We start from the raw sequence: 16,101 nt of genomic DNA, 5'->3' as shown, positions 1-16,101 counted from the left end.
TGCTCTGCGTGCGGGTGAGCCCCGCGCGGGGGCCCCGCGGGTGGCACCGGCGGGTGGGCGCGGTGGCCTCGCCGCCACGTCGCGGCGTCCCCGTTGCGGCTGCTGGGGCCCTGTGGTGGCATCGGGGCATGGGAGGGACCAAGGGCCATTGGATCTGGGGAGAGGTTGGACATGCCGTCCATGGCCTGTGGGCACTTGGGGATGTGCTGGTGGCACTGGGAGAAGGGAGACATTGGCCTTCCAGCTGTGGCCTCTGGGACCTCAAGGATGTCCAGTGTTTCCCCGTGGTGGCACCAGGAGCCAGGGGCTGGTGGCCACCTCCCTGTAACCTCTGGGTCCCTGGGGATGTGCCCGGCCCCTGCGTGGTGGCACTGGGGGAGGCGGCTGGTGGCCACCCCGCCATGTCCTTTGGGGCTCCCTTCCCGTGGCGCTGCAGCCTGGCCCTGACATCTTGTGCTCTCCTTCTCTCTGCCCTGCAGAGGTACGAAGCGGAGGCCGGCCTCGACGGAGGCCGGGAGAGCTGCTCCTCGCTCGCCGTGCCGCCCTTCGCCAAGGAGCTGCACGTGGAGGTCGTCTGCTCGCCCGCGTACAGCGCCGCGGGCCTCTACGACCRCATTCTCTACAGGCACTTTGGAACGCCTCGGTAAGCCGGCTGCACTCCCGCCGTGGCAGCCCCATCTGATACACRTGGATCATATAGGTTAAGTTGTTGATAAATATATGCATGGACTCGTGTGCAGCATCTCCGCTCCCATCCTTCACAGGACATCCTTTAGTCTCCCTCCCTCCCTGTGATTTCGGTGCACAGGGAGGGGCTTCCAGATACCCCAGGAGACCCCTGTGTCCAGGAGTGGGTTCGTATGCCAGGATTCAGCTTGTATGCGTTGAATGGTCAGTCTGTATTAGAGGTCTTCTCTTGTGACTTGCCCACCGAGCTTCTTCAGAACTAGATGTAGCTGTTCCAGGCCTAGGGAGGTGATGGTGTTTATAATTAACAGCATTGATCTCTTATATCATTACATACCATGTATATCTTATATATATATATATGCTATATATTGTATATGCTAATGATTATATATCATTAGCAGGTTCTTCACGGAAAGTAATAATATTCTCCTTAATAGCCCAAATGCACCTAGTGTCTTCTGGGACACGTTAAATCTTTCTGTGGCAATTTATAATCTTGGAATACAGGAAAAGGAACAAAGCCCCGTGAATAGCTACGTTCATCTTTTAAAAAACACTTGTGGTGTGTTGTTTCTCATTGGTGAAACTGTGTATGCGTATATGTGTGTGTGTATAGATATGTGTATATTTTTTTTTGTAGGCTTGTTCAAGAGGAAGACATTATATGTATTCCAACATTTGGATGTGCTGATTTTTTAGAAGAAAATTCAGACAGATTTCTTAGGTAGGTGGCAATGAACTGTGGCTCTGTTACATGGATAGAGGAAAGGTTTTTCCACTAGCGATGCTTTTGAAACGGGGCAATGGATTTAGTATGATTTGAGGACAGTCAGTGCCTCATAAGCCAAAGCAGAAGCTGGGTTTCCTTGTGCAGGACGAATGCTAAAATGTGACGGTTTCTTTGCTTTAGAGTAACTTGGCCTTGAAACAGTTCTGCATTGAACGAGGAAAATTACCTTTGTATCAGAGTAGGGTATTTGCAGCAGGGTTTGGATAGTGGTAATATAAATACCTCAATTTTTAGCCAGTGAGGTACCGTAACAAGTGTTTTCTGGGCCGTTTTTCTGAAGGAGGAAGGACCACAGGAAGCACAAGTCTTCTGTCTGTGCGCTTATGTATTTGCCATACAGCAGACAAGACAGCAGAGTTTATGGGACCTAGAGAGTTTCAAACTATTGTAGGGTGCAAGTAGGATGCTCAAAAGATGGAGGAAACTTTTGCAGGTCCTTTAACAATCCGTCCTGTGGGACGTTCGTGGAAGAAGCAGCATTTTCCCAGCCAAGTATCCAGGACAGGACCTGTGCTTGAGTTGAGTTCTGTTGTGCAACTCAGAGGAACTCTGCAGCACCAGGTTTATATGCAGGTTTATAAACCAGGCTTATATTCCTGCTGCCCAGATTTTGACTCAGTAATTTAGACTGCTTGCTCTTCCTTTAGATGGCCTGAGCTTTACTTCAAAGTGAGGAAGATTTTAGGCATGGTGGAAGGCGAGCAGTCTGAGGGTTACCTGGTGGACACCCAGCACACATCTCTGTATCTGGTAAGATGTCAGTGGAGAGCAGGGTGGGTGTTCAGGAGATCTGAGGCAGAAGTTGCACTCTAGTGATGGCAAAGGTGCCTTGGGGGTCTTGTGTTTCCTGCAGTTCAAAGGGGGCATTTTGGGACACAATCTGTTGCTTGATGTCTTTTCTCTGTTGGTATTTTACAAGAGTTCTATTCCTTCCTCGCAGGTGGGATCAACCAACAGTGCTGTCCCATCTTCCCCAGCCTATGGCAGCCACGAGCTCTGGAGCAGTTTATCTCCTGCTGGACTTTCTGATGTTGTGAAGCAGCTCTGCGGTGCTCTTCAGCCTCACCTGAACAGTTGGTGAGCTTAACCTCCTCCTAGCAAGTCTTGGGAGAGCTGGGACCCCCTGGGACCCTTGACTGAGTGAGTTAGGCCTGTTTAGCTTGGAGGAGAGAAGGCTGAGAGGGGATATGATTAACATGTATAAGTTCATGAAGGGAGAATGTAGGGAGGAAGGGGCCAAGCTCTCAGTGGTGGCCAGTGACAGGACAAGGGGTAATGGGTGCAAACTGCAAGACAGGAAGTTCCCATGTCCATGTGAGGAGGAACTTCTTCACTGTGAGGGTGCCAGAGCCCTGGAACAGGCTGCCCAGGGAGGCTGTGGAGTCTCCTTCCCTGGAGGTCTTCAAAACCCRCCTAGATGCCACCCTGTGCCCYGTGCTCTGGGTGCCCCTGCTGGAGCAGCAAGGTTGGACTAGATGGTCTCTAGAGGTCCCTTCCAACCTTAAACATTCTGTGATTCTGTGACCCTGCTCCACAGTCATCCCAAGAACTGCCTGTGTGTTGCAGGGGAGCTGCGCTGAGCGGGGCGGGCAGCGTCCTCCTCTCAGGACCCAGTGGCAGTGGGAAGCTGACGGCCGTCAAAGTCGTGTGTAGCTGCCTTAACCTTCACCTCCTCAAGGTAATTCCTCCTAGGGACAAGTGGCTGGGGGATCAGTTCAAAGGTCTGGCTGGGACTGGCCAGTGACAGAGGCTTAGGAAGAGATTGAAAGAACAGGGAGCGTGGAGATAGACTTTGTCTAGACTGTTCCCTCCAATGCTCAGGAATCACAGTAAAATATATTGAGAGATATTGGAGAAGTTAGGAATCGCTGTGGCATTGGGCGTGTTCAGTTGTCCTTTGKGTGGGCTGAGCAAATGCCATGTTGGCAAGTGAAGTGGAGTAACTTGGCTGATGGTTTATCTAGAGTTCAGTAAGGCTCTTGAGGAAACTGAGTGGCTATGGGTTGTCAGTGAAGGTCCCGACATGGATTTAGTGCTGGTTGARAAGTGGGAACAGGGCAAGGATAATTGGTCAATCCTCACATTAGAAGACCCGGAGCAGAGTTCTGCAGGTACCTGTGCAGGGGCCCTCACTGGCAAGCGGTCTCAGAAGCAACCTAGGATAAGGGAAGAGCAGTGCTCGGATGACTTGCTGATAATACAAAGTTATTAGAGAGAGGAGAAATGGGGTCAAACCCTGCTTGAACTGGAGGAGATCTTTTGGAGAGCAAGTGACTGGACGGTAAAATAGCAGATAAAACTCACTGTAGGTTTAAAAAATAAACAAACAAMMCCCCTAACTTTTTGCGTAGAAAATGATGGGTTTTGAGSTGACTGTCACCAATCAGGATCAAGAATTGAGTTTTATGTCAATGACTCCAGGAGAACTTCAGTTCTGATCTTCATATAGGTCCAAAATCACACCGTCACGTAGTAGGAAACAAACCCAGAGAGCAGATTATACTGCTGTGCAGATCCATGCTTTGCCACCGCTCAAATCCAGGGCACAGTCCTTGTTTCCCTCTCTTGGGAGCATAAAACCGAAGTAGGAGGAAAAAGTTCAGGGGAGGACGATGAATAAGATCAGGGTCTAGATTTCTGTGTGAGGAGCAGCTGAATAAACTCTTAAACTTGAAAAAGAAACAATTTAGGGAGAATTTGAAAAAGGGTTTTAAAATCCAGAATGGCCTGGAGAGGTACCTGGAAGAGTAATGGGGGAAGAGTGTTATTTGTATTTATCCTGATCCTTAGRTAGCACTTGTGGCTGCTCTTGGAGACAGGGTAATGAGCCAAAGGGACTTTGGATGTGAACCACGACAACCATTCCTATGTTCTTGCAGCTAAGATTTTTAACTTGTAAGCAYTGTGGCCAAAGTCTGTGGGCTCTAGTCTATGTGTCTGTCCAGCACTGGAAGTTCTGGGTGCCAAGGGTGCCTCTTATCAACTTGTCAAAAATGTGGTTTTCCTTCAGCGTGCTTCTTCACCCTGAGAGGGCGAAGGACTTCCTTGGATGCTGATGCTTTGTGTCCCATTCCTTACCCTTTAGGCTGGGGCTTGAGGTTGTGGGGTTCTCCACCTGCGCTTGCAATGAGCAAACTGCAGATGAGATGGAGAGTGAGCAGATGGAGCTCCCCTTGCTGCTAGGTAACTTTGCTGGGCATGAGGCCGCAGGGAATCTCGGAGGAGTGTCTGGCTGTCCCTGCCCTTTGGGATGAGGCTCTAGGTGCTCCCAGGGACAGCTCCCATGTGGCCACTTGGCACCAAGAGGCAGCACTGCCCATTCCCAGCGGTGCCACAGCCACTGTTCAGGGCTCAGCTGCTGCCTCTCCCTTCCAAATGGCTCCATCCAGTGTTTGCCTTGTAAACGGTGTCTGGGCCTCCAGCCACTTTTTTTTTTTTTTCAGTAACCTTCTACCTTCCTGCTGCACTCTGAGCCTGTGTGACACGAGGCTGAGCAGCTTCCTAAGCCTTCCTCTCTGCTCTTTGCACTGCTGCTACGAGACATCCTGCTCTTCTCACATTGGCCTCTTGCATGGCTCTCCCATCCCTCCTAGATGATGTTGCTTGAGCAGTCACACCAGCTTCAGCAACTACTCCAGTTCCTTGGTATCACCTCTTTGAGACAGGAGCATCCCTCACCCCTCCGAGGGAAGCAGCCATTTGCCTGTGTCAGGAAATCTTGAATCTTTTCCTGTCTATTTTGTGCCTCATCAGCAGTTTGTGATAAAGTGCATCTGGGGAATGCTCTCCTTACCTCCCCTTCCAGCAATGTGTTGCTGTTGAAAAAATGCCCCATATGGCCTATATTATTATTATTATTATTATTATTATTATTATTATTATTATTACTACTGCTACTATGTGTGGCCTCTCTTGCAGGTTGATTGTGTTAGTTTGTGCGGTGACAGCAGTGGAGCCACAGAGGAGAAGGTGCAGTTGGCCTTCACGCGGGCCCAGCAGTACCACCCATGTCTGCTTCTACTGAAGGACATAGAGGTGCTGGGCAGAGACCGRGATGGGCTGGGAGAGGACTCCAGGGTCATTGCTACGCTGAGGCAGCTGCTCCTGCACAGAGATCCTGCAGCGAGGTATGGACCCAGTGCGTTTGCTGTGGGGACCTGGCATGCTTGTGAACCTGTGGGGTCTCCCCCAGACTTGCTTTGCTTGTTTCAGAGGCGTCTTGCTCTTGCAGCTTAGGGGCTGCAGGAATTGGGAGATTTTATCCGCAGGAATCAGGGGATTTTATCCTCTAAAACTGCACAGGTTCCTGATTTTGCTCAGATGAGCAAACATGGCATGTTCTAGTGGGGCTAAAATGACAAGGGCCGCAGGACACACAAGGTCGCTCTGCTGGGGTTGTGAGGCCAGGCCCAAGGAGAGTCCTGCAGCGCATGGAAGTACCAGAGAGGGAGGCATCAAGGGAGAAAAAAAGATGTCACTTGAGACAGTGCTTGCAAAGCAGTCCAGAACTTAAACTGGAGGAGAGAGGCTCTACAGGAGAGCTTAGCTGGTGCGTGCAGGTGCCACAGAGGAAAGGCTGCCCTTTGGAGAGCAGGGCAGCGAGGGGAGGGCCGTGGGGAGAGGGAGCTTTCCGTAGAGCCGAGGCCATGTGCTGTCCTCCTTTCTCTGCAGCCACCCCGTCTTGGTGATTGGCACAACGTGCAAGCCCCGGGATGTTCCCACAGACGTGCAGACTGCTTTCCTGCACGAGGTGAAAATTGAAGCCCCTTCCGAAGAGCACAGGAGGTCGATGCTGGGGGCGCTGACCGCCAGCCTTCCTCTGGGCAGAGAAGTGAGCCTCGCCACGCTGGCCCGCAGGACGGCGGTGAGCGAAACCCTGCCGAGGGGCACGCGGGCAGCTCTGGGCCAGCAGTGTTTGCCAACCTCCTGGGCCAGGCCAGGGGGAAAGCAGGGAGTTCCCAAAGCCAAGCAGCTCCGTCAGTGGATAACTCTGGTCCTCAGACGTGGAGGTGCTGTCAGCTTTCCCTGCAGGGTTTCCAGTGCCAAAGGGATGGATGGCTTAGCAGAGGCATTGGTTGGTGCTAGAAGGGTACTCCTCACCCTGCAAACTGAGCTTGAGTTAAATAAATGAAGCTAAAGACTTGAACAAGGGCACAGGGAGTCAAAAATGCCTTTGCTGGAAGTCTCTCCGTGTTCAGCGGTCAGGGGCTGAGCCGGTGCTGTTTGTTTTCTCCTTCGCAGGGGTTTGTGTTGGGAGACTTGTGTGCCTTGCTSTCCCACAGCAGCCGTGCTGCGTGTGCCCGCATCCAGGCTCTGAGGTAGCATAACGGGCAGGGTGGCAGGAGGAGGCGGCTTGGCCACAGCAAATCTGATAACGCGGGCAGCAGAGTGGGCAGTGCCTCCATCTCTTGCTTCTTTTCCCTTGCCAGTTTTCCAGGTGGACTGAGTGAGGAAGTGGAGAGAGATTTTTGCACTGCTGGCTTCCCTGTGCTGGAGGAGGATTTCAGTGTTGCGCTGGAGCAGCTGCATGATGCCCATTCGCAGGCAGCAGGAGCCCCTAAGGTAGGTTCTTGGAGCGGAGGTGAAGATTTGAGTCTCTGGAGCTCTGTGGCTTCTGATCTCTCCCCTTTGCAGGCCTAGCCAGACGTGGGCTCTGCTCTAACATGTTGCCTGCTGCCATGTCCTCTCACATCCCCTGCTGTGGTCTTCCCCCATTACTGTTTTCTTCCACTGTTCACCTTGAGTCTGGGCRGGGAAGCACTTGTGGCCCTAATTGGAGACTGTTTAAATTGACTCGTGTAGTAGCAGTGCCAGGCTGTATGGTGGCCCTCAGGAGCAGAGGCAACTGGTGGACCAGCTGCCTTGTTCAGGTCTCTCCAGCCAGCCGCAATATAGGAATAGAGGGGCTGGGGGACGAGCTGGTGAAGGAGTTTCACCACGTGCAAGAGAAGCCTTAAATTTGATCCGTGGCCTTGGCTGGTGCAGGCTYGTCTGACAGCTGGGCAGTTTGAAGAGCTGGGAATTCCGTTGGGAAATGGAAAAAGGGTGTGAGAGAAAATCAGTTGGGTCAGCTCCTCAAGGAGGGGCACGATGCAGCTCTGAGGCAGTGAAACAGCATTTACTGGGTAACGTGGTGATGGGACCAAGCGACCCTCCAGTCCAGTCCGCTGAGCTCAGTGCAGGGCAGGAAATGCCGGCCTTGGAGCAGCTCTCCTAGCATCTTCTCCCCCAAAACATTTGCAGTCCTGTCCCAGGAAGGTGTCACCTTCCTGGTGTCATCATCCAGGTGCTTCTCTGGGACTGTTAATCGATTCATTAACTTACTAGAGGCCTAAATGAGCTGTACTTTGAGGCATATTTGCTGAGTTCACTGTAATAAAAATAACCATGAACTCTGCTCTGCAGTGAGTTGGATGAATGGGAGCTAATTTTGCTGGTATCTTAACAATCATTTATCGATTTCTTAGTAGTTGGCTGCAGTTCAGAAAGTACATTAGCAGGTTCCTGGGTACTCTCACATAAGCAACTTTAAAATCTCCGCTTGCATTTTCTTGTTAGTCCCATATTTGTTTGCCATTAAAGGGATTGTCAGCTTGAGTGTCCTAGAAAGAAATAATATCAATCATCTGGTTGCTAGCAGTAGTTCCAGCACATCCTGGACTTCTGATATTCTCTGTTGAAAACAGCTTTTTTTTTGGTTTGTTTTTGCATTCTTTCCATCTCCCGTATTGATAATTATAGAGCTTTCTCTGGAGAGGAAGCATATGCAAGACTGTGAGTAAGAAGGCACCTCTTCTATTCATTAACACAAAAAAAAGAGGGCCTGTGACCTTCTGCTTTAAAAGGTTTCTTTCTGGAAATACTTATCTTGCCTGGCCTGATTTTCCTGGAGAACTTGCTGGACAGCTGGAGTAATCTCAAGGAGTGAAGGAATGAGCACCAAATTGCCTGCAGGGGAAGGAATTTTGCTCTGCCCTATTTTTAAACTCCTTGGTCATGCTGACACCTGTTCTACACCCGGCCCACAGCTGTGGGGAACTGTGCTCAGCCTTTGCTTTCTGTGCACGCTCCCAAGGGAGCTGCTTCTGCTCTCTGGAGAGACAGCTACTTCATGCAGATTCGGTATTCCTGCTCTTTCTAAGTTTTGAGCGGGCCAGCATTCTCTGAGAGTGTTTGATTCAGCAGAAGCAACGAAAGTGGTGGCCACTCGCCCCGGCAGGTTTGCTGCCTTGGCTTTCTTTGCCGAGGTCCCTTTGTGTTTGCCGTTGGCCCCCTCCCTGTTGCTTTCCTGTAAACATCTCTGCGTATTGCTCCTATAKTCCCTTCTTCAAAAGCAGTCAATTTTCTGTGTGTGCAGGACATCTGGACATCTGTGCARGACAGAGGTCCCAATAGCTCCAGCTCTGTCGCTGTGGGGTGAATTCCCCTGTGCAGTTTTACAGCAGCAGAATGTGAGCTGTGTAGCTCCTTGCCCCACGGCAGAGTGTGGGAGAGGGTGGATGCAGACCCCGGGAGATCTCGTGATGGGGATGGTCGGGCAGCACGGGGCAGGGCTGGGTGCAGCTGGTGACAGTAGGAGCAGCGAAAGACTGATGCCCCCCTGGAGCAAGAGCTGAACAGGCTCAAGAAGAATTGCTGAGAGGGGCTCTCTCTTGCGGCAGATCCCCTCCGTGTCCTGGCAGGACGTTGGTGGGCTCCAAGAGGTGAAGAAGGAGATTCTGGACACTATCCAGTTGCCCTTGGATCACCCAGAGCTGCTGTCCCTGGGTCTGTGTCGTTCTGGCCTGCTGCTTTATGGCCCTYCTGGGACAGGGAAGACCTTACTGGCCAAAGCCGTGGCGACCACGTGCACTATGACCTTCCTCAGGTGAAAAGTTGGGGTATCGTGTTGTCAGACTGCCCTTCTCCTGGCAGCGCCCAGTTCTCCTCTAACTGTTGTGTTTYCTCCCCGCCCTGTAGCGTGAAAGGGCCAGAGCTCATCAACATGTATGTTGGGCAGAGTGAGGAGAACGTGCGCGACGGTGAGCCCAAGGGCCCTGCTCCTTGCATGGTGGGAGATGGGAACTTCTCTGGGGTGCTGGAGGGAAGGAGGTCGTAGTGAACTCCCCTCTTCCCCAACTCCTCGCAGCTGCCAGTGAGGGGGCAAACCCAACCATCTCCTGCACCACTCTGTTCTCTGCCTTGCTCTAGCCACCGCTGCTGCTCTCTCTGTTCCTGCTGYTCTTGTCCTTGGCATTGCTGGTGGGACAGCAGCCCTTCTGAAACCCAATTCAAGCCTTGGGGACCCTCATGTTAGGTTCTGCCCATGTGGTAGCCCCTGATTTGGCTGAGCCTTTTAAGTGGGAGCGGTGATTGTTGGTAAAGGGAGATGCAGCACATTCTCCTTCACAGCTCCTCTGTGCTGGTGACTTAGTGGATCCCGGTGTTCTCAACTGCTGCTTCATCTCTCTCTGTCCTCTCAGTGTTTGCCAGAGCCCGGGCAGCTGCTCCCTGCATCATCTTCTTTGATGAACTGGATTCCCTGGCCCCAAATCGTGGACAGAGTGGAGATTCAGGGGGTGTTATGGACAGGTAAGATAGCACAGAGCATCCTTAGGACAGCAGATGTTCTTACCTGAGCTGGGGGAGCAAGGGATGGCCTAGTGAGGCAGAGTCCATCCCGGCTCTCCTGTTGTCCCTCCTTGCTCCCTTCAACTCTCCTGCACAGCCTGTCTCCTCTCTGAGGCCACCAGTACCACTGTTTGCATTGCAGCAGATCCCTGATTGCCCAAGCCTCTTGTGCAAACATTTGGTTAAGACCGGGCCTCCTCCAATAGCTACTGTGGCTGCTAGCTGTTCCCTTTGGCCTCTCCAAGGCCATGCTTCATGCTCCTGACTTGTCCTCCTCCCATTAGCTGCTGTTTCCCCATAGTGGGAAACCTTTCAGCTGGCTCTGGTCAAAGGGAAGTTCATCCAGCTTGGATGCAGAAACAGGGCAGGTTCCTCCAGGTGTCTTTTGCTGGGCTGATGTCCAGTCCTCATCTCTATCCATGAGAATTTCTGCAGAGTGGAAGGTTTGGGAATAATGCTGTGCACCCCAGTGTCCACCTGCACACATGAAACAGCACAGCTGGAAGGAGCTTTTTAGATGCGTGTCGGCAGGCCCATAGTGTTCCCAGAACCTGGTGGAGCCATCCCCATGCTAGGAGGGCTGCGTGACACTGAGGTCTCTCTGCAGCAGCCACCTGGATTTGGGATTTACAGCACTTGCTGTCTGGCAGCCTCATTGGCAGAGACTGCAAGCGCAGAGCTGTGTGGCAAGGAGAGCTGGTGTCGGGGAATCCAAGCCACGGCCGTGCACCCCTGCTTGTGTTTGGTCCATGTGCTGGTGTCCGTGATAACAGGGGCATGCAGGTGCAGCCATCCTGGAAGGGTTTAGGGCCAAGGAGTGGCTTTGAGGGCTGTCTTGACACTAGGAGGTTGCACTCGCTTTGCAATGAGCCTACATGATCACTGGCTTCCCTGAGAGATGTGAGTAACTGCAGCAGGACAATTCCAAAGAAGAAAGATAAGAGTTGGAAGTCAGGACAGGGACCTGTGAGTCGTTGAGTGCCGTAGTGGGCAATWTGCTGAGGCTTTGTTGTGTCTTCTCACATTCCTTGCAGAGTTGTCTCCCAGCTCCTGGCTGAGCTTGATGGACTTCATTCCACCAGAGGGGTGTTTGTCATCGGAGCTACAAACAGGCCTGATCTCCTGGACCCATCGCTGCTCCGGCCAGGAAGGTTTGTTGCACCCTACTCTGCCTCGCTTTAGGGCAACTCCGTAGAGTTCTCAGGCAGCAATGAGCTGAACTGAGCCCAGACGTAGTCCTGATGTCTGCAGCCAGTCCATGCTGGGGCAGAACTTGCCCTTGTTGGATCTCATGAGGTTCCTGTGAGCTCATTTCTCCAGCCTGTGTGGTGAGGTCCCTCTGAAGAGCTGCCCTGATGCCCAGTGCGTCGGCTGCTTCCCCGCATCCTGGTGTCATCCATACCCTTGACAGCAAAAGGGTTCTAGTGCACAGGGCTGGGCCGTGCAGAGAAGTTTCTCTTGGCCTTCTTTGACTGTATCTTCTCTCCGCTGACAGATTTGACAAGTTGGTCTATGTGGGCATCAATGAAGACCGGGAGTCGCAGCTGCAGGTGCTGAGTGCTGTCACCAGGAAGTGAGTGACCATGTCTTCTTGCAGCCCTGCAGTGGGCTGTGGCCTTCCTGGGCTCACACGTGGGCTGCTCCAGCTTGGCCTTGGGTCTGGGCCCCAGAGAACACCTGAGTTGTTGTCAGGCAGCCAGGTAAAGGGCAGGACAAGGATAGGTTTTCCGCATGATGGGAGCAGCTCGGCTCCCTGAAYGTAGGCTGGAGGAGCTGGTAGAGTTCTCCAGTCACCGTGCCCAGGTCTTGTGCTGGAGGAGCTCAGCCAACTGTGGTGAGGCTGTATAGCAGGAGGCCCCTCTGGGGTCCCACAAGGTTTCTGCTAGCACAATTCCTGCATTTTCCAGGAGGTCTCTCCTCCATATGAAAGTCCTGTCACCCAGGACAGCTGGGTGAGCAGCAGATCTGCCTCCTCAGCAGAGACTTGTAAGCTGGGGCGCCGGGACTGCTCCTCCCTGCGAGGATAATGTGGTAGGAGAGGCTGGTCAGGAGCACCTTTCCACGCCATGTGGTTTGGCAGCAGCGCCCTCCGGCACGCACGGTGCTGCTGTCTGCCTGCTCCGCGGCTCCCGTGGGGCGGTTCGGTGTCCAGGTGCTTCGTACCTGCAGTAATTAAAGGTGTTCTCCTGCAGCCCTGGCTGCAGGCTGTTCCCAGCTGTGGAGAGCACTTGATTTCCCTGAGCYGGAGTAGAGCTGCTTTTGACCATGCTCGGCAGGATTGCAGCAGGGATGCCTCAGAGAGGAATTGGCCTTGTTAAAAGAAGAGAAAAAAAAAAAAAACAGGAAAGCTTTTCCTCCTCTTTTCTTTTTCCTCTTTTTTCCTGTCTTTTTTTCTCTTTTTTTTCCTGTCCTTTTTTCCTCTTTTTTCTTTTTTCTCCTTTTCGCTGTCTTTTTTCTTTTTTCCTTTTTCCTTTTTTCTTTTTTCCTATTTTTCTCTTTTTTCCTGTCTTTTTTCTTTTATTTTTCCCTTTTTTCTCTTTTATTTTTCCTCTTTCTTTCTCTTTTTTCCTGTCTTTTTTTCTTTTTTTTTCCCCTGTCTCTTTTATTTTTTCTTTTACTTTTCCTGTCTTTTTTCTCTTTTTTTCCTGTATTTTTTTTCTCTTTCTTTTCACACAGAACACAGCCCACCACAGAGCATGGCTCTAGCCTCCAGTTCTTCCTGTTCAGTCTGCCACATTTCTCCCAGTCCCCAGTCGCTCTCTCCATTTCTCTCTCCTTCTCTCTCCCCCCTTTCTTCTCTCTCTCTCCTCCCATTCTCTCTCCCCCTCTTCTTTCTCAGTCTGCCTCTCTCATTGTTCTTCCCTCCCCAGTTGCTGTCACACYTGTTGCTATTTTTCTTTGCAGGTTTAAATTGGATCCCTCTGTGAGCCTCCCCAGTATCCTAGAAAAATGCCCCGCTCGGCTGACGGGYGCAGACATCTACGCGCTGTGCTCAGATGCCATGATGAGCGCTGTCAAGCGCAAGGTGGAGTGGATTGAGGAAGGTGAGAGCCCGGCCCCAGCCTGTCTTGCGGCTGCCCTGCGCAGGGGACGCTTGCTGCTGCCCCGGGAATTTGGCTGGAAAAGAAGAGGTTTGGGAGCGCGTGAGGCCGCCTTTCTYCCCGGTGCTTGGCCACAGGGGAACGGGCAGAGGGATGTGCGACTCCCAGCCTGCTGGCAAATAAGAGCAGGCTGGTGGGAGGGCTCCTCCCCGGCCCTGCTCTCTGCTCTGAGCCTGTTCTTGCTCTCTCTCGTGCAGGGCTGGACACAGAGAGTTCTGCTCTGGTGCTGACCATGGAGGACTTCCTGCAGGCGGCCGTGAGGCTGCAGCCCTCGGTCTCTGAGCAGGAGCTGCTCAGGTACAGACTGATCCAGCAGAAGTTTGATGCCTGCTAAGCCCCAGCAGAGCTGAAAGTGGAGGAGATGAAACTGTAAAGGACACAGGAGACCTGAGACAGAAACTGTGACCCTCTTCCCATTGCTCCTAGAACCTCTCTGGTGCCTGGCTGAGCAAGTCGCCATGCCCTGCAATGATGCTCAGTGCGGTGCTGGGACCCCTGTCACTGCCCAGCACCCATGGGAGCTGTTCACGGGTGCTTGGAAAGCTTGCCAGCTTCCCAGCTTGTGGGAAGCCGGGAGTCTTGAGGGCCGGGGGAGCATGCGAATAGTTTGGTGGTGGACAGGGCAGCCGTATGGCACTAAGTTGGGCAGCAGGAGAAGGGATCTGGAGGTTGTCCCTTGTTGGAGCACTACCCCCAGGCGAAGGGAACTACCCCAAGAGCGTGGAAGAACAGCAAATACTGCTGACGCAGCCAGCCAGGGATTGATGTGGACTTTGTAAATAAACAGAAGTTTCCAACCAGCTCTTGCCTCTGCGTGGTCAGCATGGAGCTTTGGGCCTTTGCTCAGCGCAGGCCTCGGGAAAGGGCCCTTTGAACCCCTGGGCAGGGCTGGGTTGTGCAAAGAAACCGCTGTCCCAGTGAGATTGGGGCTGCGTAGGAACAGGGCTGGAGTAGAGGCCACCACAGTGCCTGAACACTGATTCTGCTGGGAGGTTCTCACTGCCGGGACAAGCCCCCACGGCCACCTCTCATCCCCTGCTCAGCGCTCACCAGGGCGCGCGGTGCCGGCAGCTGCTGCTGCTCTCGCACATCAGAATCCCAGGAAGCGCAGTCAGGATCCCAGCGCAGGAGCCGCAGAACCTGCAGCTGCAGGGGCGGCTGGTGGCGGACGTGGGAGAAGCCCAGGGCTGGTGCCCACCCCGTGAAACTGGGTTGGGCTGTGAGGGGCTCCCAGCTCTTGCTGCCACCCGCGAGCTGCACGGAGCGGTGCTGGGCAGCATCTGGGCRCTGCGGAGCAAGGCCCTGTCCTGCCGCCCACAGCGAGGGCCACGCGGGCGCTGCTAGCCCTGTGGCTCTGAGCATGTCGGGGCAGGGCTGCCTGCGGCCGGGACGCGCCGCCTCGCTCAGCTGCAGCAGACGCTGCCACCTCAGCCTGTGGAGCCCTCAGGGCCTGGCGGGGTGAGGCTGGGGAGTGCTGGACCGCACGGCACCCAGCAGAGGCCAGAAAGGGAGAGGACGGCGTRTGGCGGCAGCGGTGGTGGGGGAGCCCTGCTGCAGGCGGCTCGGCACCGCGGGCACTGGCAGCTGCCTCTTCCATGGGTGCCCAATCCCCAGGCTGGCCTGGTCCCCAAGGCAGGGCCTCGGCACCTGGCCGTCCCCAAGCACCTGCTGCTTCCCCTGTCCCCACTGCCCCTGCACGGAAACACGGACCCAGGGCTGTGGTAGCTGGCACGAGCGCCCTTCATTGACAGGAAAACGGGTCCCAGTCTTCGTTGGGGAAGGCACTGCAGGGGTGGTGTCCCAGCCCTTGCTGCACTGAGGTCTCTGTGGCCGTCGTCGCAGCAGTCCGGCTTCAGGCTGTCTTCTTCACCACGTGGATGAAGTAGCAGGGGGTGTGGGCCTGCCCTGGTGTGTAGGGCTGGAAGTCGCCCAGGACACTGTGCTGGCACTTCCCCTGGAAGGCACCTTTGAGCAGCGCTGTGAAGGCCTCCAGCTGGTGCGGGTAGTASGAGAGGCGAAACTTGCTGCAAGGAGGCGCTGGGGTAAGGCCAGGGGTCACAGGGCCACCACCGGCCACCTGCGCCCCCCCACTCACCTCAGCTCCGGGGCCGCCCCGGCCTCCTCGGCCGGCACCTGCACTGTGTAGTCCAGGGTCACCATGTGCGCCTTGTTGTTCACCAGCAGCACCGACGTGGTGATGTCCTTGGTCAAGTCACTCTGGGGAGCGCGGGAGGCCGGCTGGGTCCTGTGGGCGCGCAGCGTCCCCTTCCCTCCCCACCCCGGGCCCAGGGGCGGCCGAAGCTGGGGCAAGTCCCAACCCCAACCATAGTGGCCCCCCCCCCCTACCTTGTAGTAGATGTTCTTGCCTGGTGGGGCGCAGCCCGTGGCCAGGATGTGGTCGTAGTTGCGGTGGTCGATGATGAGGACACCGCCGGGGCGCACCATGCTGGCGATGTTCCTCAGGGCCAGCTTGTGATCGCTCTGGTCCCCTGCGGAGGAGAACATTGGGGCGGGGGGGGGGGAGTGGATGTCCGTCCTTATGCCCCCCAATGAAAATGGACACCTAATGTATGGGCTCAATGGGCCCAGGAACAGTGGCACCTGCTCAAGTTTGTCTCCCCCCACACACACACCCACTTGTGACATGAGTTCAGGCACGGCCTCAGCCCCGCCACCCCGCGCCAGGCTCACCTTTGAAGTCGGGCAGGTGGGCGAAGGAGTTTCCCAGGCAGATGACGGCGTCGAAGCCGTCGCCCGGCTTGTCCAGGTCGCGCTCCAGCGTGAGCCAGTTGGCCTCCTCGATGACTGTGGGGCGCAGCGTGAGCGCGGCGGCCGCCCCGCGCCCCCCGCCCCGGCCGCGCGCTGCCCGCCGCACCCCATCGATCGAAGGGCTCCTCCTTGCGCCGCTCC

At 54.4% G+C, this 16,101-nt stretch overlaps 2 protein-coding genes across 2 annotated transcripts in view; one reads left to right on the top strand and one right to left on the bottom strand.

Annotated features, from left to right (window-relative positions):
• Positions 1 to 401: 401 nt before the first annotated feature.
• PEX6 (peroxisomal biogenesis factor 6) lies at positions 402 to 13,704 on the top strand. Its single transcript, XM_026041742.1, has 16 exons — positions 402 to 643; positions 1,331 to 1,414; positions 2,128 to 2,230; positions 2,421 to 2,557; positions 3,047 to 3,158; positions 5,399 to 5,607; positions 6,152 to 6,344; positions 6,722 to 6,798; positions 6,910 to 7,042; positions 9,142 to 9,347; positions 9,440 to 9,501; positions 9,943 to 10,051; positions 11,125 to 11,241; positions 11,586 to 11,663; positions 12,995 to 13,134; positions 13,389 to 13,704. Exons 1-16 carry the CDS (start codon positions 402 to 404, stop codon positions 13,523 to 13,525), a joined length of 2,139 nt encoding a protein of 712 aa, XP_025897527.1. The 3' UTR covers positions 13,526 to 13,704.
• A 1,211-nt stretch (positions 13,705 to 14,915) lies between these two features.
• Positions 14,916 to 16,101, bottom strand: part of LOC112949349 (glycine N-methyltransferase-like) — a 2,201-nt gene continuing 1,015 nt past the window's right edge. The window contains exons 2-6 of the mRNA XM_026041741.1: positions 16,067 to 16,097; positions 15,883 to 15,996; positions 15,538 to 15,680; positions 15,287 to 15,408; positions 14,916 to 15,215 (exon numbers count right to left, since the gene is read on the bottom strand). Of these exons, the coding sequence (XP_025897526.1) occupies positions 15,044 to 15,215; positions 15,287 to 15,408; positions 15,538 to 15,680; positions 15,883 to 15,996; positions 16,067 to 16,097 (582 nt within the window). The 3' untranslated portion in view covers positions 14,916 to 15,043. The remainder of the gene's footprint in view (positions 15,216 to 15,286; positions 15,409 to 15,537; positions 15,681 to 15,882; positions 15,997 to 16,066; positions 16,098 to 16,101) is intronic.

Source organism: Nothoprocta perdicaria, unplaced genomic scaffold (assembly GCF_003342845.1).
Source record: "Nothoprocta perdicaria isolate Ctin4 unplaced genomic scaffold, notPer1 scaffold_290, whole genome shotgun sequence".
NCBI lineage: Eukaryota > Metazoa > Chordata > Aves > Tinamiformes > Tinamidae > Nothoprocta > Nothoprocta perdicaria.
Note: the sequence above shows the minus strand (reverse complement) of the source record. Positions and strands in the feature narration are given on the sequence as shown.